General features: G+C 41.3%; 1 protein-coding gene across 2 annotated transcripts; it reads left to right on the top strand.

Annotated features, from left to right (window-relative positions):
• The first annotated feature begins 396 nt into the window (after nt 1-396).
• On the top strand, nt 397-25,716 carry ubr3 (ubiquitin protein ligase E3 component n-recognin 3). Of its 2 annotated transcripts, XM_029136028.3 has the most exons (40): nt 397-982; nt 2,006-2,145; nt 2,404-2,556; nt 2,758-2,910; nt 3,420-3,460; nt 3,603-3,669; nt 3,752-3,882; nt 4,030-4,258; nt 4,711-4,890; nt 5,387-5,520; nt 5,645-5,731; nt 5,813-5,878; nt 5,962-6,051; nt 6,147-6,275; nt 6,359-6,411; nt 6,496-6,629; nt 6,786-6,871; nt 6,950-7,091; nt 7,512-7,608; nt 8,302-8,443; nt 8,672-8,776; nt 8,856-9,026; nt 9,302-9,334; nt 10,183-10,625; nt 10,760-10,848; nt 12,516-12,665; nt 12,855-12,988; nt 13,312-13,422; nt 13,548-13,748; nt 13,881-14,017; nt 16,170-16,255; nt 18,422-18,527; nt 19,967-20,067; nt 20,761-20,885; nt 22,283-22,390; nt 22,618-22,743; nt 22,871-23,050; nt 23,248-23,457; nt 23,532-23,671; nt 23,797-25,716. In XM_029136028.3, exons 1-40 carry the CDS (start codon nt 549-551, stop codon nt 23,912-23,914), a joined length of 5,562 nt encoding a protein of 1,853 aa, XP_028991861.1. In that variant the 5' UTR covers nt 397-548; the 3' UTR covers nt 23,915-25,716. The 2 variants fall into 2 exon arrangements, with proteins under 2 accessions (XP_028991861.1, XP_028991862.1); XM_029136029.3 differs by lacking the exon at nt 9,302-9,334 and having other exon boundaries at nt 398-982.

Raw genomic sequence — 25,716 nt, 5'->3', positions numbered from 1 at the left:
TATAATTGAAATATTAAATTAACTTAGGCCACAAATAAAACAAAGCGTTAAAATACAATAAAAAAACAGATTAATACATCAATAATTTGTTATCAAAATCTCAGTATGCGTGTAGGTCACAGCATAAAAAAATTACAAAAATGCAACCAATGCGGACTTTCCTTTTAGGTGTCAACTAATAACTGGGATTCCATAATGCTGCACCTATTTATGGCACGGGCGTTTCTGTTTCGTATGCTCGGGTGCAATAGGATGTTTCATCTTTATGATGAGGATAACGAACAAGTCCCGAACAAATCGAGCAGTTGCTTGGAAACACGAAAGCCTAAACAAGCTCAAATAACTGCGTGCGGGATAAAGTCCGACGAAGACTCTAAACAAACAAGACAGATTTCTATCGTCTCAGATAAAGCGTTTTAGTGTCATACTTCTGAAGAGTCAATTATGAAACGTAGCCAATAGCGACGTAACGATCCGTATCGCGAGAACTTCCGAGATCATGAAAACAAGACAACAAAAATAAATTTGTGGATAGCAAGCCAGAGTGCATGATGGCGGCGTCGCTGCTGCGCCGGGACAAAAAAGCTACTGCCGCCCACTTGAAGGCAGATTTAACCCGGACTGACAATAGCTCTGGGCTCCGGCAACTCCAGGAGCTGCTCGACACGGTGCTAAATCCCGAAAAAACTGCGGCAGACACAGAGGCACTTGACTGGTGTAAATGTCTCATTGCAGGAGGCGAAGGTTTCGAGGAGTTCTGCAAAACGGTCCGGTCCTATGACAACGCGACTCTATGCGGCTTGGTCTGGACTGCCAATTTCGTGGCGTACCGATGCCGGACTTGTGGCATCTCCCCGTGCATGTCACTGTGTGCAGAATGCTTCAATAACGGAGACCACACGGGCCACGATTTCAACATGTTCAGGAGCCAGGCTGGTGGGGCCTGTGACTGTGGGGATAGTAATGTCATGCGAGAGAGTGGGTAAGTCCGAGCTAGCCGCTAACGGCTAGTCGTGCCGTTCTTGCTAACTGACGGGTTAGCCGCGTATCGTTTTGACAGGTCTTGGTGGAAAAAGAGCTTAGTTTCCTGTGACGCGCAGTGGGTGTTAGTGTCAGGAAGAATTCTGCCTGAGACCTTCTTACAAATGACCCGCAGTCAGCAATAACCTCAAATATAAGGGTTCTCTGGGCATGTATTAAAGCCCTTTATTTACACTAGCAGAGGGTTAGCCAGTCGTGCTAACCAAAACAGTAATTTTAAGACAAGCTGCTGTACTAGGATCATAGTACTGTATGTCCAGGGTTTCTCGATATCAGTAGCGCTTGATCTGATTTCAGATGTGGATTAGTCTGTATAACGTGATATGTTTCTTTTATAGAGTGGTTCTAGTTTAAATCTAGTGGAGTAGGTTAATACTACTATGTACCTCTTTTCTTATGTTTATTACAAGTCATTCGTTTTCTATTGTAACATGTAAGAGGTGGAGACAAGCTTGAATCACTGATTTTTTTATATGCACCAAAAAATGATGATGTCATGTTTCTATCACTAAACAGCTTTGATACTTGTGTTTGTGTTGTCTTTGCAGCTGGCTGATTCATCTGTTTAATGACAGTCTTGAGCAATATGGGTAATAGATAGTAGTAGGCTGTTGGTTGCAATGGATCACATTTTGTGTATGGGTAGAGATTAAAATACCTCCCAGATTGTTATGCTTAACAACTATTCTATTCCCAGACATGTTTTGCTTCAGTGTCTGTCAATATTTATTTCTCTGCCTATTATTACTATTACAGCTATAAAAAGAAAATTAATTGTTGGACAGCTTAGGGCTTCCCTGTTGCAGTTGTGCCTACATTTTGGTTTGACCTGTTAGATTATTTCAGACTTGGAAAAAATGTACATAAACTAACATTCACAAGTACAAACATATAACTGAGTAATAAAGGGCTACCTTAATGTCTTTAATAGGATAATAATAATATTTGTATATTATTCTGACAGGTTTTGCCGACGACATCGACTGAGAACTGGTGAAAATGTGCCCTCAATACCTCGAGACCTTCTCTTGATGTCTGAGTTGGTTCTTCCTCGCTTCATCCTGTGTATCATACAGTATCTGAGGGATGGATATGTCGAACCAGGTAAATAGTTTTTAATGATATGAAATAATACAATTTGTACTGCCCTTGTAGCTATAAAATTGACCTTTAACTGTGTCTGTGTCCTTTTGGATAAATAAAAACCAGGCTATCTTAATAACTTGGTAACTAAATTTTTGCGTATGTCAAGACTCTCCTGATGCTTATCAAATGCTGTGAAACCACTTAGCAGTTACACTGCTGTTTATGCTCATAAAATGCTAAGCGTCATGGGTCGTATCTGTTATCTTGCATTACCAGACAACTCAACTGAGAGAGATCTACAGAAAATCCTGCAGCAGCTGGAGCCCCAGATCTCCTTCCTGGAGGAGCTCACGAAAATGGGAGGAGCAATGAGAACTGTACTAACAAAGATCTTGACCAATCAGCAAACATTCAAGGAGTTGAGCATGGGTAATTATCGACACTAAAGTGTGTATTAAAAGGCTGCTGATGACTACTAGGATCATTTTCATTTAAGCGGCCTGAAATTTTTAGCACTTTGTTTCTTGGTGACCTTAGGAAGTCTGAGTTGTTGAAATATTATAGCTGTTTCTGTAGCTGTATTGCCTTAGTTCTTGTTACTATGTGCAGTGTTTGGTGTCCCTGTTGCAGGCCAAGAAGAGAATTTGTATGCTAAAAAGAACTATGACAAGTATCTATCAGCATTGAAGAATTCAGGTCTGGTGTCTGTGGAGGAGAAAGCCCAAGGTTCTGCTGATGTCTCTGTTGGTGCTGAAGGAGGTGCAGGAGCAATGGCTCTTTTGGGTAAGATAATGTTTTATAAGTGTGATTTAAATTTGGAACCATCTGTCAGATATTGGAAATCACTCTAAAAGCTCTTTTGAAAATAAAGAATCAGCTCCCAGATTTTCTCCAATGGATATAAAACCTGCAGGGGGTAGAACTCAGTTGTTTTCTGTTCTGCTGTTTGTTCTGTCATTTTGTACACTTTGTAACATGGTTTAATTGCTTATAATGCTAAATTAATTAAAAAGCAATGGTTTTCACTGGAGCACATAAATTTAAACACAGTTGTTATAAATTTGATGTTATGCTGATGCTCCATTGCTACTTTTTATCAGAGTTATCCAGTGTCATGTGGGGAGGTTAGGTTATCAACAGAGCAGTGCCACAAAGGTTAATGCTGAAAAGCATGAATTCATGAATAATTTTAAAGCTTTTGGAACATGTGTTTCTTGTTTTGACCAGTGATCAATGCTTCTCTTCACACAAATTGTAAGTTTTGTAAACCGTTTGTCTTGTTTTTCTTTCAGGAACCACTGCACCAGGAAGCCCAGATGAGTCCGGTAAAGAGGTTGGTGTTGGCATCTAAATCAGAAAACTCTTAACTTGAGGCTCCAAAAAACTTTAGAACCAGTTTTATCTGGTATTAACTGATTTAACCCCTATTGCTTTGCAGAACTGAAAAATAAATGCCTTATTCTTTTATCCTCCAGGAGGACCAAGATGCAGGGCAGTCCGTTGGTCAGAGGAAGAGGGTTAAGTTGAGTAGCAGTACCAAAGGTAAATGTACTGTAATAAATCGCTTGTGCCCTTATATGTTACATGAGCTGCTTATTTCATTATGTGCCTTTTCTGTTCTCAGACCCATGCATTATTGAATCTCTAAAGCATAAATGCTTTCTGGAGGAGCTGTTGTTTTGGACAATAAAATATGAGTTTCCTCAGAAGATGGTCACCTTCTTACTGAACATGTTGCCAGATCAGGATTACAAGGTATTTTTTTATTCCACAGGAATAAAAAACAGTAAAACTGTTACTTAACTATCAACACTCACTATATGTACTTTATCCTTTTGTATGATGACGACATTATAACAATAACCTTTTTATTGTATTTTTGATTTTGCTTTACCTTTGCAGATCACCTTTACGAAAACCTTTGTTCAGCATTATGCATTCATTATGAAAACACTGATGAAAAGCCACGAGTCCGATACGATGTCCAACCGCATTGTACATATTAGCGTGCAGTTGTTCAGCAACGAGGAGCTGGCTCGACGCGTGACAGAGGAATGTCATCTGCTCGACATCATGGTCACAGTCCTCCTCTACATGATGGAGAGTTGCCTTATTAAAAGTGAACTTCAAGGTAAGTTGTCAAAGTGTGTCGTTACACCTGAAGTGTCATTTAAATGCAGGTACTGTAGCTGTTATTCTAGTCATTTTTTTTGATTAACGGCACTATTTGAGCAGGTTTTTTGCAGTAGCATAAAAGGTGGGACACATAGCCTATAAAACCTTGCAACCAATTTCACAAAGCACTAAATGCAGCTACAAGCTGTGCTTTTTATTTTTATTCAGTTTTAGTGCAGAAAAATGGCAGTGATGTTTCAGCCTTTTGGCCTTTCCCATTACTGAAGCAGAATGAGCTTGTGATTTCTTTGTTGTCTGCTGTTTTTGTTTTAGCGCCCAGGCATAATATTTTGTTACTCTCTTATGTCTTTGTGTTCACATTTGTTCTTCGCAGCCCCTGCTACTTTTACTCACGTGAAAGCAATGCCACTCATGTTTCTCTGCTTTGTTTTTTTTTTCCTTTTTTAGATGAAGAGAACAATCGCCATGTCGTGGTGAACTGTAGTGAGCCTCTGTTGAAAAACAACACCTACTGGCCATTAGTTAGTGATTTTATTAACATCCTTTCACACCAGAGCGTAGCAAAAAAGTTCATGGAGGACCATTCATTGGTGATGCTGTGGATGAGCTTCGTATCATTTTTCCAGGGTAAGTAAGACACAGCCCGACCTTCGCTGTTCATGCTGCCAGGAATGTGCTGCACAGTGTTTGACATTAATGTATGTCACTCAATCACTAACAAAAAATGTTGTTAGTGCTGCTCCTTTTTCGTGCGTACTCTACTGCAACACTAAAAATAACACTCCCCCTTGCACAGTGGCATTGCGTATCCTCTTGCAGTGGTTTGGTTCACAGTGTCACCATTACATTGTATGCATGTCTTTTGCAGTACTTTTGCAATGAATTCTCTTGTTTGATGAGTACAGTACATATGGCTCCGATCAGACCAGGGAGATAGAAGATTCGATAATGCAGAGTAATAAAGATAGAATTAACATGCATGAACAAAAAATAAGGATTAAGGTGACTGTGTATAAAATACAGTAGATTCATATATGAATGTGTGTCCTGCATATTTTAGCATCAAGTTATGTAACATGTGGTTAATAAATGTAACATGTTAACCTAATTCTTGCTGAAATAGGTATGAACCTGAATAAGCGGGAGTTGAATGAACATGTGGAGTTTGAGTCTCAGACATACTATGCAGCGTTTGCAGCAGAGTTGGAGGCCTGTGCACAACCAATGTGGGGTCTCCTGACCCACTGCAAAGTCAAAGTAGGGCTCATTAAATTTGGACTTTCTAAACACACAACTGTGCTTTTGTGATCTCTTGAGAGCTGCTAGTGGATGCATATATAACCCCATGTGATTTTTAAATGTTCTATGCTGTCTGTAACAGGAGACTCAGGAGTACACCAAAACTGTTGTACGGTACTGTTTGGAGACCCTTCAAATCTGGTTTGATGCCATTGGCTTCATTGACGAGGTATTTTTCAAAGGCAACTTATTATATTTAAAAGCAGGCTGCCTCATTCAACACCTCTCATTACCTGTCTATTTCTTGTAGCCTGCTCCAAATCAAGTAACATTTCACTTGCCACTCCATCGCTACTATGCCATGTTCCTCAGCAAGGTATGTCAGCGACAGAATCAGGCTTTGTTTTTGTGATGTTTGTGTTTACATGTTGTGATGGAAATTGTGGTTGGACTTGTCAGGGTGTAAAGTGCCAAGGCCTGGACTTAGATAGCCTTCTGCCAGACCAAGAGATGCTGATGAAGATTATGGTGCATCCTCTCCAAATCCAGGTATGACACTAGAGACGCACAATGATACGTGTGGTGAACATTAATCTGTTTAATTCCACAGTCACGTGCTTATTAATACTTTTTGTGGGCTGTAGGCATCTCTGTCAGAGATCCACAGCAACATGTGGGTCAGGAATGGTCTGCAGATAAAAGGACAGGCTATGACCTATGTGCAATCACACTTCTGCAACTCCATGATTGACCCAGACATCTACCTGCTCCAGGTTAAGATTGATGAAGCACGTAAATCTTTTTAGATGTTTTTGTATTATAATACTCATGATTTGTTTGTTTGCTTCTTATACAGGTTTGTGCATCGAGACTGGATCCTGACTACTTCATCTCAAGTGTTTTTGAGAGGTAGGCCATCACACATTATTTGCTTGTTCCTACATAATATGCGTCATTTCACTGTGCTCCCTTTTATAAACTGTCTCGTGTTAGATTTAAAGTCGTTGACCTGTTGACTATGGCGTCCCAGCATCAGAATGCTGTGTTAGACTCTGAGCAGGAGAGGCCCATGTTAGAAGGAGCGCTGACCTTCCTCGTCATACTGACAAGCCTTCGGATCCATCTAGGTGAGTTTTCACTGGTTGTGGGAAAGTTGAAAGCATAGTGCTATTATTGGATACTTGGTTGTAGCATCTAACCTGATATTGGAAAATTATGAAAGTAACCTATGCCAAACCATGCGTCATAATAAATAAAGTTCTGCTTCTCTCTATTTCCAACAGGGATGACAGATGATGAGATACTTCGTTCTGAGATGGTCTCCCAGCTGTGCATGAATGATCGTACACACAGTGCACTGTTAGACCTGGTATCCTTGAGCTTTATAAGCACATCAAACAACAATCCTATTCAGGGCAGTCTTTTTTTTTCCTTAAGATTTTCTTAGATTCCGGAGAATCCCAACCCAAAAAGTGGCATTGTTCCGGGTAGTTGTAGTTTTGAACAGATGCTCTCTGCTGTGGCAGACTTCAAAGCGCCAGTGTTTGAGCCTGGAGGCTCCATGCAGCAGGGCATGTACACACCTAAAGGTAGGAAGTTAAGCACTTTATGTAATGAGTGACCTGTGCAATGCTGCATGTCTCCCAACCTCCTTTGTGTTGAGGTTGAACAATCCACTGCAGATATGCTGAACATGTTTGTGGGCTTTCCCAGACATGAACAAATGTACTGGTAAATTAGTAAAACACAACAAATTCGGCAAATAATAAAATCAGACCTGTTAAAGCCTATGTATGCATTAGTAAACAACAATGTTCTCCTTTCTAGGCAAACATTTACACTATATTCATTTATTTGTGAGTAAAAATGTTTTCAGCAGTATTCCGGGCCTGACCACTTGAGGGCAGACTTAAACCACTTAGACAGAGAGGGGGGAATTATGGTGAAAGTGAATCAAAGTCACTTTGCACCTGAGGTTAAAAAGCATTTCTGTCCTGTTTCTCTGCCAGCTGACGTGTGGGAGAAGGAGTTTGACCCCATCATGGTTGTTCTCAGAACAGTCTATCGTCGTGATGTCCAGTCAGCAATGGACAGATATTCAGCATTGTAAGTTAATGCTGTAGTCTTAGCTTCATTTGTTTGTCTCCTAATTATTTAGTGGACAATGTCTTTTATTTTAAAAATCTTTATCAATATCTACCATCTGCATTTAGCTTTGAAATGCTCTGCTTTTTTTGTTCCATTTATTTTTCACTGACCACCCCCCACCTCTCCAACACGGCCAACCTGCGTCAGGTCTGTTTAGTGTCAAGGGTCTCCTGGTCATACCTCCTGATGAAAGGACACAGTCAGAAAGGTCACATCAACCAGGGGCTTGCATTGGTTCCAATTAGATAACTGTCGAGGAAAAATCAATACTTCAAGCTAAATTCTAATCGAGTTGAGGAAATCCTTTTTGTTTGATTGTGGTTCAGACTTCTCCCAAGACAAACACGTTAATGGAGGTGAAGGCAATACCTTGAGGTTAATTTTACCTGGAACATGTGTAGATATATAGAATGGATCCCTACTTGTAAATATTCTTACTTCTTTTACAGCTGCCATTGCTTCATGATGCCCATTCAGCCAGTTGAGAGAATGATAGATTATCAGTGATTCCATCATCACTAAAGTGAACTGTGGCTGACTAAAATGTTCAGAATAATTAACTCTACAATCAGTTTCAAAGTATCATCAGTCAGTGTTGTCTGTTTGCCAGATTGTGCTTCTAATTTTTTTTCTATTTGTGAATTCATCTAGTTTAAAACAGTCTGGCATTCACACTGGTAACCCGTGGCCACCTTACAAGGAAAGGACCGCTCTGCATCCATGTTACAAAGGACTAATTAAGCTGTTACACTGCAAGACACTGCATATTGTGATATTCACGCTTCTTTACAAGGTGAGCCTTTCAATATCTATTCATGTGGTACAGTGCTGCCCCTGCATCTTAATGAAAGCAGTGTAACATTGCAACAAGATATTGATTCAATACATCGGTGACAAAATGCATAGGTTACATAATAATTAAAAGATGTCAAGACCACTGCAGTTCAATACAATACACATGTGATTTTAAACCTGTCAGAGACTTGTTCTTCATTAAAACTAACGGCCCCCTATGTTCCAGATATGGATGGATCATCAAAACATGTCTGAGCATGTGCTGTGCATGGTGCTGTACCTCATCGAGCTGGGCTTGGACAACCAAGTTCAAGACAACAAGGAGGATGGGGTGAGACATGGGGGCTATGAATTGTTCTCCTTGTGTACATTGAAGAGCAGTCTTTTTGCAAAGTGTTTTATGTCTCCAGGAGCCTTGCATTGAGGAGCACTGCCACGACAGCTGGTTCCCTGGCACTAACCTTCTCTCAAATCTGCACCATGTCATCAACTTTGTGAGAGTGCGGGTGCCTGAGACGGCTCCCGAAGTGAAGCGAGAGGCCCCTCCCAGCACTAGCACTGAAGCTTCCTCCTATGGCCAGGTAGTAAGAAGCTCTGCTAATTGTTTTACACTGCATAGTCAGTATAATAAAAAGACACAGGACTGAATGCCAGTATTGCAGAGTCTGTTTGTTAGATGGCAGTTGTCGCCTAACTATAGCTGAGCTCCAGCTCTTTGACAATGCTGTTGGGGTTAACTGTATTTTTATTCATTTTTGTTCTATATTTATATGTATTTGTTATGTAGTGCTGTTAGCTTCGTAAGTAGTACTTAGTTCATATTACCATTGTTCTTTGTCATTGACTTGCTCCACAGAACTCCAGGCGTCTTTCAGGGAATTGGAGAGAGGTAGCTGTCTGCAATTGCTTAGTATAGAAAGAGTTGATGCAGCTGCATTTGTCAAGTTTCTGTCTTTATTATGAAAGAATTACTCTGCTTGTCCCTAAAAAGTCTCTTTAAAAGGAGGTCTGCCTTGGTGTGTTATGATGTGTGCGTGTGCTTAATGCTGTGCTTCAGCAGTTTCCCTCCCTCTTGACTACTGAAACTAATTATGTGTGTAATACAGGTTTGGGTAAATGCTTTTTAACCGCATGTCAGTATGATTGATGTTGCCTTGACTGGGCTCTATGATCTATGTTTATTTAACAGTGCAGCACAGGTCCTTTTTGTCAGGTCAGGTCATGGCAATCCTTTAGATGGCCTGTGTGCTTTTATATCTGGATGATTTGAATTCCACCAGGGGATTGTTTGTTCTAAGGTCTATCAGCAAAACTATTCGTGAGACGTCAGCTGAAATCTTTTAATGGATATTTAATTTGACTATTATGTGTATTGCACCTGCCTTGCTATGATGAAGGACCTCTCCAATCCATCAAAGTCTGACAGAACATTTTATGAGATGGTGTTTGAACCTCAAAATAGATCCTCAGATACAGGATGTTGATGAATGAATACTTTTTCTGTCTGGTATATTTTGTAGATGTAATGTGCTCATAATATATATATATATATATGAGGGGTTGTAACTTGATTGTGTGTGTGTGTGTGTGTGTGTGTGTGTGTGTGTGTGTGTGTGTGTGTGTGTGTGTGATAGTATTTTAGTATTTATAATATTTACAATGCATAGATCATACTACTAATAATAAAATACAATCACGGGCACTTGAACATTCTTCATTCTCTATTGTTTTCCTCAGAACCTGCGTGAGGCTCAGGTGTTTAGCCTTGTGGCGGAGCGCAGGAGAAAGTTCCAAGAGATAATCAACCGCAGCAGCACTGAAGCGCAAGTTGTCAGGCCCAAGAGCTCCTCCACACGATGGGTCCCACCCGGCACGCCGCCCCAGTTGGTGACGGAGATACTTGAGATCCGAGAGAGCATGTTGTCCCTGCTCATCAAGCTCCACCAGAAGCTGTCGTCCAAGCAGAACTCCCTGTCGGCGTCCTGGCTAGACGACATGGACACGAGCCGTCACACTCATGGAGATGGCATTACCGCTATCGAGCGAATCCTCACCAAGGCAGCCATGCGCAGCTGCCAAATCAAGCGTAGCATCCAGGACATTTGCGGGAAGGCGTGTCCCCCGGTGCCTCCAAAGAAGAACAGCCCTACTGACAAGAAGGCCATGGATAAAGAAGAGAGGTAATGTGTATATATTCTGTCATGAGTATGTGTCCTCCCTCCTCTAGGCTAGAACTGTGGATGACCTGCTTCTGAGCTTGGATGTGGATCAGAGTTAACATTAATACTTATATAATTGCATGTTTGTCTTCCAGACGTCAAAGGGCGAGGGAGAGACAACAAAAACTTCTCGCTGAATTTGCCTCCAAACAGAAGAGTTTCATGGAAACGGCCATGGATGTTGGTAAGCACTGAAACTGTTGAAGTCTTTATACACTGTTGGCATACCATTTATAACAACTACAGAGAAGCTGTTTCTATAAAGTAGGGCTGTTCTTACATGGATGTAAGACCTTGTAAAAGCACAGAACACACACACACACTCACTTTTTTTGTTTGAAGGACACCTTGCCCCTGTAAACCCTAAAGAAATAAACCTATTATTGTTATACTGGGGAATATTTCCATTGGAGCAAGGTGACACTGGGCTGAGTTCCCTTTTCCCCTCTGTGGGGCCTGTTAGGACAAATTGAGAGGAGACTTCTCCTGGGGGAATGCGGGAGGCTGCTGGCTGAAGGCACATAGGATCAAAGCACTAATAGTGGACTGGCCTCCGAAGGCCAACCCTGACACAGCATGGTTAGTGAATGAATAATGGTGGCTGTGATCAGATGCGCGATTCTGGCTGGACTGTGTTATGAACTCTCTCTGAGGAGTGACGACAGTTGCTTCAAGCTTGCGTCCATCTTTGCATCGCATGTACTAAGGTGAGATTTTACAAAAGGTGGAACAAAGATTTTATAATTTGTGTGAGTGTGTGCAGATCCAACTGCATGTGTAGGCTTGAAGTAGGTAGAATGTTAATTTACAAAGGGTGTTAAACATTCAGGGAGCTAAAGCATTCTGATAACTCTGGACCATATTTCAGTTCAGGTAATAGGATTTTAGGAAGTACTATATCAAAGTCAGTTGGGCAAATTTTGTCCTAGGAAAGTTAAAGGGCTTTGACTATAATAAGTATTTTTGCATTGATGAGTAAGAAAAGCTCAATTTGAGGTAATGTGGTCATTAGGTTTTAATAGGGTTATTAGTCACATGGTTTTAGGATGTTGATCAGATGAACAGGTGTTACAATGTGTACTAATAGCAATAACAAATGACTGGTGAGCTTTCTCACTTACCTGTCGACAAGGCATCTTTGAACACTAACAATAGGTCCTGTTGGTGACTTTTCTGTCGTTCCTTGAAGGAGATGTTGCAGTTGAACAAATGACATGTTTAATACGTCACATAACATTTCCCTTCATTGTCAAGTATGGCGCCAGCAATGTCAAAGATTGCTGTGTCCTAGTAGTCCTTTTAGGAGAAAGTGTACGTACATACTGCTTGTGTACAACACCATAAAGATGGTTAACAAGTTTAACTGTGAAGCACAACTAGGCACACAAAGTTGTGTGTGTGTGTACAGACACACACACACACCCTCTCTCACGCTGTTTCCTCTGTGTACTGGGAGCTTGAGGCAAAAACTGTAGCTTTGACATCTACAGTAATGCAAACAGTTTTCATTTCCCCAGGAGCACTGTGACCTCTCCTGAGAACATATACTTCCAAAAAGCAATAAATAAATTTCCAATACACCTTGACATTTCCACACAATATTTACTGCTCAAATTGAACACAGTTCTTAACATTTAAAACTAATTTCACACCAGTAATTATTCGCTGGTGTTGTGCCAGTCACATAAACGTGTATAGACGTACCAGAGAGTGAATTTATGTATGTCTTTAAAAATTTATGGACAAATCACATACTTTGGTTTTGAAAGTGAAACAAGTGAAGAAGGAAGATTCCGAATTGGGATCATTTTTTTTCATTCTGTCTGTCTCTTTCTGAAATTTTCTTTGCAGAATCTCCTGAAACCGAGGCAGCCATGGACTTGGGAGCATCTGAAGTGATGGAGTCTGAGGTTCTCTATGACTGCGTGATCTGTGGCCAGAGTGGACCTTCTACCGAGGACCGACCCACTGGCCTGGTAGTTCTCCTCCAGGCCTCCTCAGGTACTGTTACTCTGAGTATCAGCTAGAATGAAATAGGGGGGCCTTCATGATTCTCTTTTGTGTTAGAGAATAATTATAAAGAATAATTTATCAAGAAACACATTAAAAAATCTCTTGACAGTTGATTTTTAAGTTGTTTGTTTTTTAAGTTTTATTTCTTTTTATCTTTGTTTTGTAATCGTCTTGCAGTGCTTGGGCATCGCTGCAAAACCACAGAGGCTAAAAATCTACCGACAAGTGATGATGAACACATCTACCCTGTGGACACGTGCGGAGTAGCTCATGACGTCAGGCTCACGCTCATGCAACGGTTCTTTAAAGATGTACGTGTTTGTCTCTTGTCGGCAATTTGCTGTTCCTCTTGGCATAAGACGATGATTAGAATACTTGACTGGGATGTAACAAAATTAAGCGCTCTGTGTTCAGGTAGTATAGTTTGTAAAAACAAAATGCTTTTGAAATTCCCTGTAGAATTTAATAGTATAGTATAAGTTTAATAGTACTATAGTATTTATTATAGTTTAATTCAGACATTAAAAAAGAAATTAGTCTCACCTAACAGGTCTGCCCTTTTTTATTATAGAGCTGTTTCAATGCTGTAAGTGCTATGATCTATATATATATATTTCTTTTTTTCTCTCTGCAGAGTTCTTGTCTTCAGTCTGTGTCCATTGGTTGGGATGGGGGTGTCTACGTCCAGACCTGTGGACACACTCTGCATATAGACTGCCACAAGTCATACATGGAGTCTCTTAGGGTAAGAGAAACCTTGGGAAAATCAAACAGTAATCCGTCAGTAGAGTATGTTTAAATTTAAGGGTATTTAATCAGCTTAACAAGGAAACATTTGCATTAATATTTCATATTTCTTTTCTCTTTCAGAATGATCAGGTCCTCCAGGGCTTCTCTGTTGACAAGGGTGAATTTACATGCCCACTATGTCGACAGTTTGCCAATAGTGTTCTTCCTTGTCGCCCCGGCCGGAGCACAGAGGCTGGTACCTGGCACACACCCACAAACAAGAAGACTTGTGTACTAGTAAAGGAGGTTGAACATCTCCAGGAGAAACTCGGCCTTTTCCCTGTAAGTAGTTCATTTCATTTCATTTAGGCAGTTGTGATTTATACACACTACAGTAGCAACTCAACTGCTGAGCTGTTTTATTTTAGAAAAATACTTCAATTAAGTTTTTTTTTCTTCTTTTTTTTTTTTAAGACTGAGTCAAATTTAAGTAAGGAGATGGAGTTGGTCATCAAAGACATCAAGAACACAACCCAAAAGAAATACATGGACTATGGCAAGAACCCTGGCTCTCCTGACAACGATTTCCTCTTCATGTACTCAGTAGCAAGGTAAGTCTCGCTGGTTCTGTTTCTTTTTCTGGTTTCTTCCAATTTGGCCTTGCAAGACGAAGTTAATGTTTTTTTTTGCCCCGAACAGTGCCTGTAAAAAATAAAAAGTACTGTAAAAAAGTCATTAAAAGCAGTGACAGAATTAAGCGGCCTCACAGTTACGTCGTCACACTATATCTCAGTGTTTCTTTCGCTGTTTCGTTGACTTCAGCCTCATAGCGGCGGGGGCTGCTGTGGTCCGTGCCCTGATGGACAAATCTTTTTTCGTCTGCGTAAGAATAAGGGAAAGGTCTTCACATCTCTTGTAGCGAGTTAGCCATTTATTTAAGGCAGAAAGCTACCTCACAACAATGACTAAGGATGCATACAACACACAAAGCACTGAAAAAAGTAGCGGCTTATAGTTTGGAAATTATGGTAGACACTGTACATGTGATGTTGTGTCCTTTTTTACAATATTCCATATAGCAGTGTAAAAGGGCTGATTATTGTTCCCTGAATGCCCTTTGCATGTACTGTACCTCTTGTCAGGCGTATGATCAATGGCTCCATCCTATTGGGTTATTTCAAAGCGATTCTGCGCGGCTGCTGATCTTTGTGGCTACAGCACTTGAATTGGAAGTCCGCTTTCTGCACCGCCTCAAATTTGTATATGCATGGACACACCAGTGGAATAAATGCTGGCTTGCTCTTTTTTGACTGTCAATGCCGCTTCCTCATCTTGTATAGCAATGAATGTAAAAGGGCAGTAGTATCCCTGCTTCACTGTTACTTTTTTTTACTCTTGAAAGGCTTCCTGAAATTGAACTGAAATTCTGCAGTAGTTGCATTGTACTTGCACCAAATATATAAATGAACTGTTTCCTGTTTTTGTGAAGCAGTTCAGGGAGCTGTGAAAGTATATTTGATTTGTTTTCTTGCATATTTCTCATTATGCTGCTGTATTGGTCCTGGAAATATTGCTGCTCATAGCACTTTCACATGTGTGCGGCAATTCCTTCAGTTTCCATCACATAGATGAGTTCACCTATAGATGAATACTATGTTGCAACTGCAATGTAAATTGCACCTTACCCTCCACCCATATTTTGCCAAATGGCTCTGAATATAAACTTGAAATGGTATTTGTGTCTTCTGAACAGATTGGTCACAGGTAGGAGGAATGGTGGGAGTCCTGTTTGCCTTGGGTTTTCAAACTCCACACCACCCTATTCTAAAATCTCTGCCCTTCATTGAGTGTAGTCATACAGACCTTTTGCCCACCCTGTGCTATGGCTCTTGCAGCCCTCCACCCTGAACAGAAAGATCCCCGTAGTGTGTCTGGGTGCCTGTTGGCTCTCTGAAGTTCAATGAACAGCTCAAATTGCCTAAGGAGTGGAAAATTCCTCTGTCACAGGGGCGCTGTTATCAGCAAAAGCCAGATGGAGCTTCATCGTGGTTGCATTATCTATGTGAAATTGCTTTTTCTCCCAGGAAACCTAAGGATTTGCCCCCACCTTTCCAGCCCCATACAAAGAAACTTCAAATGGCTGGATGAAACCAGGCCAGGATCAGTCTTATTTTAGAAATGCCTATCTACTTTCAACATCTATGTACTTTCTTAAATGTTTGTTTTTTCACACTGATTTGCTACTGGGGAATTAAAAATCAGAATCAAAATGTGTGTTCGACGTGCATGGGAAATGCACACTGGGGAATATGCGTAAACTGTGGCTGGAACAGCTTTTATGCTAATGGTCCAGCTTCTGCAAAATCAGTCCTGGAAAGCTGTCGTTTATTTGATACGGAATTACAGCTGCAGACGACGCATTAAATAGCAAATGGCTTGACTAAGCAACATCTTTCATCTCCCCAATCAAACTGGTAAAAAGGTCTATGCAACCAAAAGCTTGTATGATCAAAATAAGCCATTTATACCAGTACCTGCGCCCCCTTGCTACAGATCATTTGTACAGATTTGAGTTTTATCTAAGGGTCTTTTTTTTAAAAATGTCAGGGTCAAAATGTTTTTAATATTTGAATTGGTATTTACTTTTTTAAAATTACTATTACTATTTTTAAAAAGTTTTTACTTTGTCTTTTTATGACGTGTATTGAGGTGTGTGCATATTTTAATTGACTGTCAACGTTTACGTGTGACCTGACTCCTCAGGACCAACCTGGAGTTGGAGCTTGTGCATCGGGGAGGTAACTTGTGTTCTGGAGGAGCCAGTGCAGCTGCCAAACGCTCATGTCTCAGTAAGTAAATATACACTCTGCTGCTGTTTTACCGTATGTCATTTATTGATGTCTTTCTTATGGTACTGAAATGGTACTAAAATACACAAAAAATGAAAAACATAAAATAAACAAAGTCTTTAAATTTTTTATTAATATGGTGGTTTAATTCGTTGCTTTATGTGATATAAGCTGGTATTCAGAATTGTAATTATGCTAATACGTGCGTTAATGTAGGCTGTTCTACATCATTGCCCAACATTGCACGTCTCAGTGTAATTATCTTGTGAGTTGTCTTGAGAGAACAACAAACCATTAAAAGAAAATTCTAAGGGTCAATGAGCAATGACAGGGAACAATTCGCGCGGCCCCATGAGCGCTGTCAAGGTCAGCGAAGAAGACAAACGGGTCAAGCACTGTTTTACTTGGCTGCGTTGTGGAAGAAACGCACACGTGTGGAACAATGAGAACTATTCATAAAGCACAGAAAGAGCCTGAAAATCAAGCACTACAAAAATCTGATTACTGGTCAGTCATGTGTGTTGAACCGGATGGTGTGTGTGTATTTATGTCTGCCTGTCATCCTTGAGGGGCTCAATAGAAAGTTATACTGCAGGTTTGCCATTTTAAAGCTGTATTAACCATGTAGCCATGCTGAGGATCAAATTTACTCCCCTTTAGTACACAACTGCTTGTTGTTCTTTGAGAAGTGGATTTGGAGGAAAACAAAAAGCACGTACTGACTGTCAGAGCTAATGCAGATTCCTAAGCCCGTTTCCCAGTGGGCACTTCATCTGATGAGGACACGATGGACCATGGAGGCAGGCGTTCTGCTGTTGTATTTATGTGGGCTAAATCAACTCTAAAGTCCAGCCTTCAAGCAGTTTGTCCTTGGTTTATTTAATGGCATGTAAAGGCAATTTGTGTTGTTAAACATCTAGCATGAGAAACGAGCACGGGGCAAAATACCTGTTGTGAGCAAGGTCGATTTCATGAAACACAAAGTGCCTCCAGCCATATTTGTTGAGCTGATCCTAATCACGATCAGCTGAGAGATTAGAAACGTGACGGTTTCCTCCAATTGGTGGATAAATAACGGTTAGCAATGCTGGCCTTCAGAAACTAGTTAAGTTTTAGCGCAGCCATTTGCTGGTGAAGGTCTACGCCGCTGACTTTTTAAAACCGCCTCAGACGCCCTCCATTGGCCCAGAAATGCTTCTGCTTTTCTTTCATTACCTCGTCTTCAGTTGTTTGTCAGGGAAGGGTGTCTGTCACCTTTTAGGGAATATTCTCAATTACTAAATGAAATGATCCTCCCCTCCAACGGAATGACTTCTGTCATGACACAAGAACTATCCTGTTCCGCCTAAAATAGTTTTTGTACGACAGGCTGCTGTGATTGACGGTTAGACCGGCCGTAAACTCTCTCTACCTTTGGGGATTTTATGACTGTAGCAGGAAGCAACCCTTTTTCTTTCACCTCCTCTCTATTGCTCTTTTGCTTTTCTCCCTCCCTTCCCATACCTCCTCCAGCTTAATGACTGCTAAGAGGTGATGGTGGAAAAGGAGGTGTGCAAATAGTGTAGGTCCAAGACCTGCTTTGTAAAGTGCTCTGCCTGTGTTTACCTGTGGAGGGCACTGTTGCATTAACTATTAATATTTTGTAAGTCAAATTGTAGAGCTTGTTATTTCTACCAGTCCATTGTTGTTGATTGATCGTAAAGTGTGAAGCTTGTTGCAGTTGCCTAAAGATGAGACAAATAACTTTTAAGATGGTTCTCCTGTGCTTGATGTCTATATAATTTGCTTCCTTTTACTAATAATGTAGGTACAACACACAAGTGTGTGCGTGTGTTCATACAGAGGGTCCCTCTCCATGTTCTATTAGTTTCACAACGAACAGGTGTAACCTAACTAAATACTTGCTCAAGGCTATCGAGCACTGCCGTGTATCCATCTGTCCTGTCTTTATCTGAGTCAAACTAGTCGCCTGCAGTCAGTTCAACTCAAATGCTTCCTTTGTTTCATTTTTGCGTTGTCCACATCTGGGGTCTGACAATATGACACTGGAATAAACAGACACTGACTGGTGTTGTTCCTTTGTTGGATCATAATGAGGTCAAACCTGACTCAAATACATTCAATTGGAATGAGTGTGTGTGTGTGTGGTTTTTTTTCTCCTTTCAGATCAGTTGTTCCATGTGTTGGCCATGCACATGCGTCTGTACAGCATCGATTCGGCCTACAACCCCTGGACTAAGCTGACTCAGATTATCCAAAGCAGAGAGCCTGAGTGAGTGACTTTCACTCTTAAGTACCTCTACTAACAGCAAATCTATAAATCTGTTCCTACATTGCTCAGACCTCTCAGTCGCTACTTTCCCCTGGTGCTTGTCCTCTCCCATATAAACATGCAATCAAAGCGGCGCTTTCTCCGTTTTCTAAACGCCACCATTTCCTCCTGCCCCCAGCAGCCTTTTTTCCACACAAAGAGGAGCTAAAAACAGAAAAAGGGCCATGCATGGTTACCATAGATACCAATAATTGCTGCATCTGGCAAATTACCGGGCACTCCACAGAGAGCAAAATGACCCTGTCAAATTGTACTGTACCGAGAACAACAACAACACCACACCAGCACGGCATCTCGGCAGCATCCAGCTGTCCACCTAGGCCCCGACAAAAAGCCGCATTTAACAAAATACAAAAGACACAATTACAATTTCTACCTTTCACACGGCGGTGTCAGGATGTGCTATTTAATGTGCAAATGGCTTTGCCAGATGTAGTTGCAGCACTTAACAAGATGACCTTTAACAACCTTCCCTCCCGGTTAGTGTTTTAAGACAGATTTTACACCTGTTACTGTCAAAGCTCACAGACATACACGGATCTCAGAGGAGTCATTTGGCGTTTAAAAATACTTTTATCAGGTAGCGCTGTCACTGACACCTTTAGGCAGTCGACCTCCTCTGGCATAGTTAAATAGGACAAAGAAAGATGTTTATACATAGATGTAAAAAGGAAAAGTATAGCTGGATCGAGGTGATCCAGGCAGCGCTAAAAGCTCTGTCTTCTAAGGCTTCTCTGCGACGCGCGGCAGCATTACCTGGGGAGTGCTTTGCTGATGAAAGGTATTATTCTTTAAGTGCGGTTCCTCTCATTCAAATCCCTGAGGCCTTTCAGGAGTGGAGTGGAGATTAGAACCTCGCTGAATTGTCAACAGAATGGGCGACATTTAAGTGAAGATGGCAACACAGTATGAATATGCTACATTAAGGGGACTGGAGTGGGAATACAAGGAGTGGGTCGTTTCAAGCCATGCATTTGTTGGGCAAATTTAAAACTATATACACAGCAAGACCTTTGCTCTCTTTCTAAAGACCCTTTCAAACACCCTGTAACCTGTACTAGGTTTTAAAATGATGACTTTTAAGATTCATGACGTGGGGGACGTCTGGGTTAATGGTATTTAGACGTCAGCACATTCATGAACAGCAGCTCGTGTGTTATTTCCTACCTTTTCAAATAGGAAACGCTGCAGGAGAGGGAGATGTTTTGTACTTTTTATTTGCCTCACTGATTCATTCCTGAATTGTCAGACTGTTTTTTAATCTCCTCAGTTTTCAGATTTTCTCCATTCTAAGCCTTTTTCTGTGTATAACGGACCGTCACATTGTTTTCATATGCGACCTGATGCATAGAACCATCTGATTGATGCCTCTTTTGCAGTGGGCTTGCCAAGGAGAGACCTGAGGTACCCATGCTCTTTCGAGATGTCCCTTCACTCCTGATTATCTTTGTATTAACGATGCCCCAGCCTCTGCGAAAAGGTATGCTACCTGTCACTGCAGAGAGCTTCTGACTCCCCCACATGGAGGTGGTCTTTATCAAGTTTATTATCAGCTTTAATCAGGGCTGAGCACAGTAAAGTAAAGTCATATTTTGCCTGTGCTCCTGTTGCTGACCTTTAGCTGACATCATCAGAGGCACGGCCCTGGGGGTGGGAAGTGCCCTAATTCCTGGTGTTTCTGCTCTATTTAAGTACCTTGCTAGAAAATGTTCAGGTGGGATGGACAGTGACCTTAACACACTGCAGTGTTTAATAGAGTGTGTCGAAGATCATTCCATTATGACTAAATTAGTTTGGCCACAAGCAGAGATATTTAGGACTATTATTGCTTAATAAAGCAAAATAAAGTGGGATGAGTGTGTTTTGATTAAAGCAGTTTTCCAGTTACTATAGTATTGTTGGTCACGTTTCTCAAGGTTGTTTCTTTTTATAGCCATGCGAATACACTGCTATATATTGATATTCCTGTATAGATACAGCATATTGCTGAAAGCTGTTGATTTGGAAGAAAGCAAGTATCTGTTGAGCTGCTCTTTCTGACTTTGGCTTTTTATGACTCTCTGTGCAGAGGAAAAGAACTAAGAGTCATGCACCTACAAATACCTGATGCTCAGGGGCTCATCTTCTACAGCAGGTTAAAAGTACCAAATGCTCACCACCTCTTTCTTTTCAGAGCACTTTACGTGTGTGGTGAAGATGCTGTACAACCTGCAGTTCACCCAGGCCCTGGTTGCTCTGTCCACTAAATTCAGCCCGGAGGAACGACAGGCCTGGAGCACATCTGGAGCCCTCATGAAGGTAAATGTGACGCAGGTTGTTTTAGTTGCATCATATTGTCTAATGCCACAATATATCATTGTGTATTTGCCTGGAGATGATTCAAGACCCCTTGCAGTTGCAGTCATTTATGTTCATTCCACAGTGAAGAACATCGTTCTCTATTATCTGGAAGTGTGTGATTGTTGAGTTTTGCATTAATTGGCTGTCTGCCTTCAGTCTATTAAACCTGTATTAGTGAGTGGTTGGCTTGAAAGTCAAAGACAAATGGCTGACACCATTCACTTTAGGGGCTTCCATCCATAACAGAGGTGTGGTTTAGTGTCTTTCTGCTACATGGTTCTGAACATTGGCCCAGTATTCAGATACTGTAGGATGGAGCTTTAAAAGAGCTTGCGTCCATATTTGGTAACGTGTCATTGTAATTAACCTGAAGTTATTAAAAGATGCTGCCTGAACAAAGATCTGAGTCTAGAGGAAGGAAATCCATGGACGTGAAATTCCTCTGCTATAAATCTATGACAAAGGACAGCAGGTGAGATAAGGCTGCTGTTTTATATTCTACCACCTTCAGCTTGATAAATGCTCGCAGCCTTTCCTCTATATATAATACTGCTGAAAGCAGTTGATTTTTTTTTTTTTTTATTTGAACACACGTTTAGTAATGTCTCTACCACTTATCAGATGTTCTATTTTATTGTAAGGGTTACTGTCCTTTTTGTTTTTACTGCTTAAATCATAATTTTCTAGCAGGCAGTAAATTCTAGAACCGAATTTTGTATATGTAACCGTCTTATACCTACTATAAGCTAACAATAGACTGATGATACCTTACAGTAAATATTTATGAATATTATAATCTCCAAATAACCCCAAGCAGCAAACTGGTCTGATAATAATCTCTCTTATTCATGGTCATAACTACAAATTCCCATGGGCAAAGGGCTCCTTTGTTTTTATTTGCCCACTAACCAGTCAGTAGTGAATTTTACTTTCGTTTGTCAAGCAGCTGAAGAAATACGGCCGTGTCAGAATTTCAAAGTCGGCTTTAAACAACATGTAGAGGTGCATCGATCTCATCCACAATTTTTTTTTTGTAAGCAATTTGTCTGACTAACGCAGGATGTTGACAGTCGCATCCTTAATGTCTAAGCTGTGACTGGTAGTTTGCTTTTTCAGCTTTGCAAAGGGGTAAAGAGTAAGCACAACGGCAGACTACCTTGAATAAGAAGATTACGAATAAGAGGCATGTTTGACGATTCAGAGGCTGGAAATGTGTATCGTTAAAGCATCATATTGGTGGTAATCGTTAGTTGGACTTCTTGTTTAAACCTTCTTTTGTTCTAAGGTTTCAGAGTTTCCATCCTGATTGACTAAACCGGCTATTTTTTTTTCTTTTTGATTTTTTTCCTCCCTAGAATGCTGCAAATGCGGAGAGCTCTTTTGAGGCGCTGCTCAGTCATGTCATTAGTGAGCTCTCTAAGGACAAGACTGTCTACAAGGTGAACGCCGAGGAAACGCCAATGGTGAGGCACTAAACATGCGTTTAGCACTGCAGAACATGCAGTGAGAGCTTCCCTCCACAGCGTGTTTCAGTTTTGCCTCCTGCCTGTTATGTAAAACAATGAATCGGCCAATACAGAGACAGAGGTCTCACCCCGCTCCTAATCTCCAAGGGAGATATATATCACAGTATTATCAGCGAGCTGTTGGCCGGTTATTGATCAAGTGCTGCTGGTGTTTTTCTCTCCAGCTGAGCTCCAGTGTGTGGTCCCCACAGTCCATCGAGTTCAGCCTGCAGCAGTTCTGTCTGCCCTTCCTCCGCCTCTCCTGCCTCCTGCAGCATCATCTTTATGGAGATAATCTAACTGGCTGCCTGGTGAGTGATAAAAACACATATTTACAGTGAAAATGATGTTAGCTTGTGTGCTGTTGTCTTCAATAATGATCTGGTGCAACTAATGTCGACTAAGGCTGTGTATCTGTGTTTCCTGTTTGTGTTTCAGGCGGAGGAGGAGTTCTCCTCCCTGTCGGTGTGTCTGGGGCTCCTGCCCTCGGCCCCTCAGCCCCCCAGCGCTGCGTGCAGCGCCTCGTCTCTGGAGTGGGCAGTCAGCGCTTTTGACTTGTTGACGCAGTGGTGTGCGGAGGTCACGGGGCTCTCTCAGTGGCAGCCCGAGCAGTCAGTGGTGCGTACGAGGATTTTCTCAACGTGCAAAATTATACATAGCCTGACCAGTTCTGCGTCTGTAATGGGATTTTTGTTTTCAGACCAGACTAAAGCTACTGGGTTCTCACGGAAGGCAGTTTCAGAACAAACTTCATTGCTGTAGTGCTCTGTGGCCTGAATGTGTATTTTATGACACTATTTTTTCTTCCCCTGAAGACATTGCTTGTCCAGGATCCTCAGTGGGCGGCTCCTCGCCTTCTCCAGCTCCCTGACAACTACAATATCATATTCCAGTACTACCACAGGAAGGCCTGCACTGCCTGCAAAAAAGTGCCAAAAGACCCCGCGCTCTGCCTGGTTTGTGGGGCCTTCGTCTGTCTCAAAGGCGTGTGCTGCAAACAGCAGGGCATCTGTGAATGTGTTCTGGTGAGTCCTCGAACAAAAGACGATCAACGTCGATGCACGTTCACGAATGATGTGATTGCATGCTTTTTATTCAGCACTCGCAACATTGTGGAGCAGCGACAGGCATCTTCCTGCTGATAAACGCCTCCGTCATCATCATCATCCGTGGCCATCGCTTCTGCTTGTGGGGTTCTGTTTACCTTGATGCCCACGGAGAGGAGGACCGCGATTTACGGTATGAAACGTCACATGCAGTCGAGAGGAAGAAAAAAAAAACAAACTCTGTTAAATGACCTGTTTAATGAATTGTTCTATACGAGCCAGCTCTAACTCCTGTTTCCCCCTGTGGCCTCCTTCCAGCCGTGGCAAACCTCTCTTCTTATGTGAAGAAAGGTATCGAGTGTTGGAGCAACAGTGGGTTTCACACACCTTTGATCACATCAATAAGCGTTGGGGCCCTCATTATAATGGACTTTAAAATCTTCCAAGTCCACTGACAACACCAGCCGGCGACGGAGAAGATTTATTTATTTCTTTTTTTTTTTTTTTAAGTGTCTCGGGCAAAATATTTGAGGATCGTTCACGTGATAAACACAAACATCCGGTGAGGGTTTTGCTGCCACAGCCTTGGTTCATGTGAAGTTTGGTGTACAATCATGCCTAAAGATTAACACGTGTGCGTGTGTGTGCGTGCGTGTGTGGGTGTTTAAGCAATTTAATGTGTGGGTTTTCAACAGGGGGAAACTAAATATGGAAGCACAACTTTGCCCAACGGTCAAATTGTTTCGGAACAGGATTTTGAGACCTGTTGTTTTGATTTGGGTGAGAAATATTTATCAAGCGCTGAATGTCCCTGCAAAGTTTGATTCCAGTTTGCACCGTTTCTGTTTACGCATATCCCCATTATTTATCAAAAAGCGCTCCGCTGTGCTGGCATGAGTTTCAGCCCCCTGATAAGTGAAGCTGTGGTGTTGCTATTCGTACTCGCTGTCTGCCGGCGGGATGGTCGGCAGGACAAGCCCTCTCATCAATACACTATAGAGTTGTTTTGCAAGCGAGCAAAGGCTCTTTTTATGGGTCTAGTTGCAGTCCATCCTCAGGAATTCTGTTTTGTTTTTGCTGTTTAAAATACATTTTAGATATTTAAATAAATGCTGCTGCTCATTGTTCAAGTAATTTTAACTTTTGTGAATTCTTTTTTTTTTCTAAGGTTGTGCTTTGAGTTTATAGCAGATGGGTGGGAATGCCGACTCAAACCCACTCTAATATTGAAGGAGGTATGCGGTCACTTCATTACGCTGACTACAGTTCTTAGTTCTACTGTTTCTGCACGTTTCTGCTCTTTTTCATTTTTTTTCTTTGGTTGGTTCTGACAAGAAAGTCAAAGTTCAAGTCTAAAGACAGACAAAGCTACAACCAGACAAAGATTTGCTGCTGCTGCTGCACTAAAACATGAAGTCAAACCATCAAAGTTCAAGTAGCACACATTAAAAATGCCTCTGCACAGATTTGTCGTCCTGCTGCACTGGCAAAAGGAAAAGCATATGAAGAAATATGAAATTGATTCTGTCAATGTTTCCTTCAAGATGTGAAACTAAATTAAATGTAGGCTGCTGTTGAGAAACGCCAATATTTCATCTTCCTGTTCTGTTCAGAAAATGTTCTAGACTTTCTGATAGTTGAGTCATAACTGATCACAGAAACCATCCCACAGCCGTACGTCATCTAGCTGTTCTAGGCGCATTCCAACGTGACATCATCAGACTTGAGCATCCGTTACACACTGTGCACGGCATCCTTTAATCCACCTTTATTTAAGTGTCTTAGCCTCCTAATTTTGTGATTATCTTTACAAGAGAGGAAATTTATCCAGTCGTGCCTGCGAGATAGTTGTTGAACTTTGCCAAGCGATGAGCGGCGTGTCGTTGGCGCTGGGGTCTGGTTTGAAAATGCTGGGTTCACATTGTGCTGCATCAAGGAATCCTTAAGGAATAAGTTAACACTTGAAAAACGTCCTCTTGTATTCACGCATGCTGCTTTTCTGTTTACTGTGTCTCCTCTCTTTTATTTTTTTTTTCCACTTTGTAAATGACCGCAACCAAATAGCCAGTGGGTGTAAATTGTAACAGAAAGCTCTTGTGTGTTCTCCTGAATGAATGAAGAGAGAATACAGTACATTACTGTAGGTGCTGACTCAAACTTTCTGAGTTTGTCCGGAAAGTATGATTTAGACATTTAAAGCAAAATGTAACATATGTGAATAAAATATAAACACACGGA

Source organism: Betta splendens, chromosome 21 (genome assembly GCF_900634795.4).
Source record: "Betta splendens chromosome 21, fBetSpl5.4, whole genome shotgun sequence".
Lineage (NCBI taxonomy): Eukaryota > Metazoa > Chordata > Actinopteri > Anabantiformes > Osphronemidae > Betta > Betta splendens.
The sequence above is the reverse complement of the archived record's forward strand: the minus strand, read 5'-3'. Positions and strand labels throughout refer to the sequence as shown.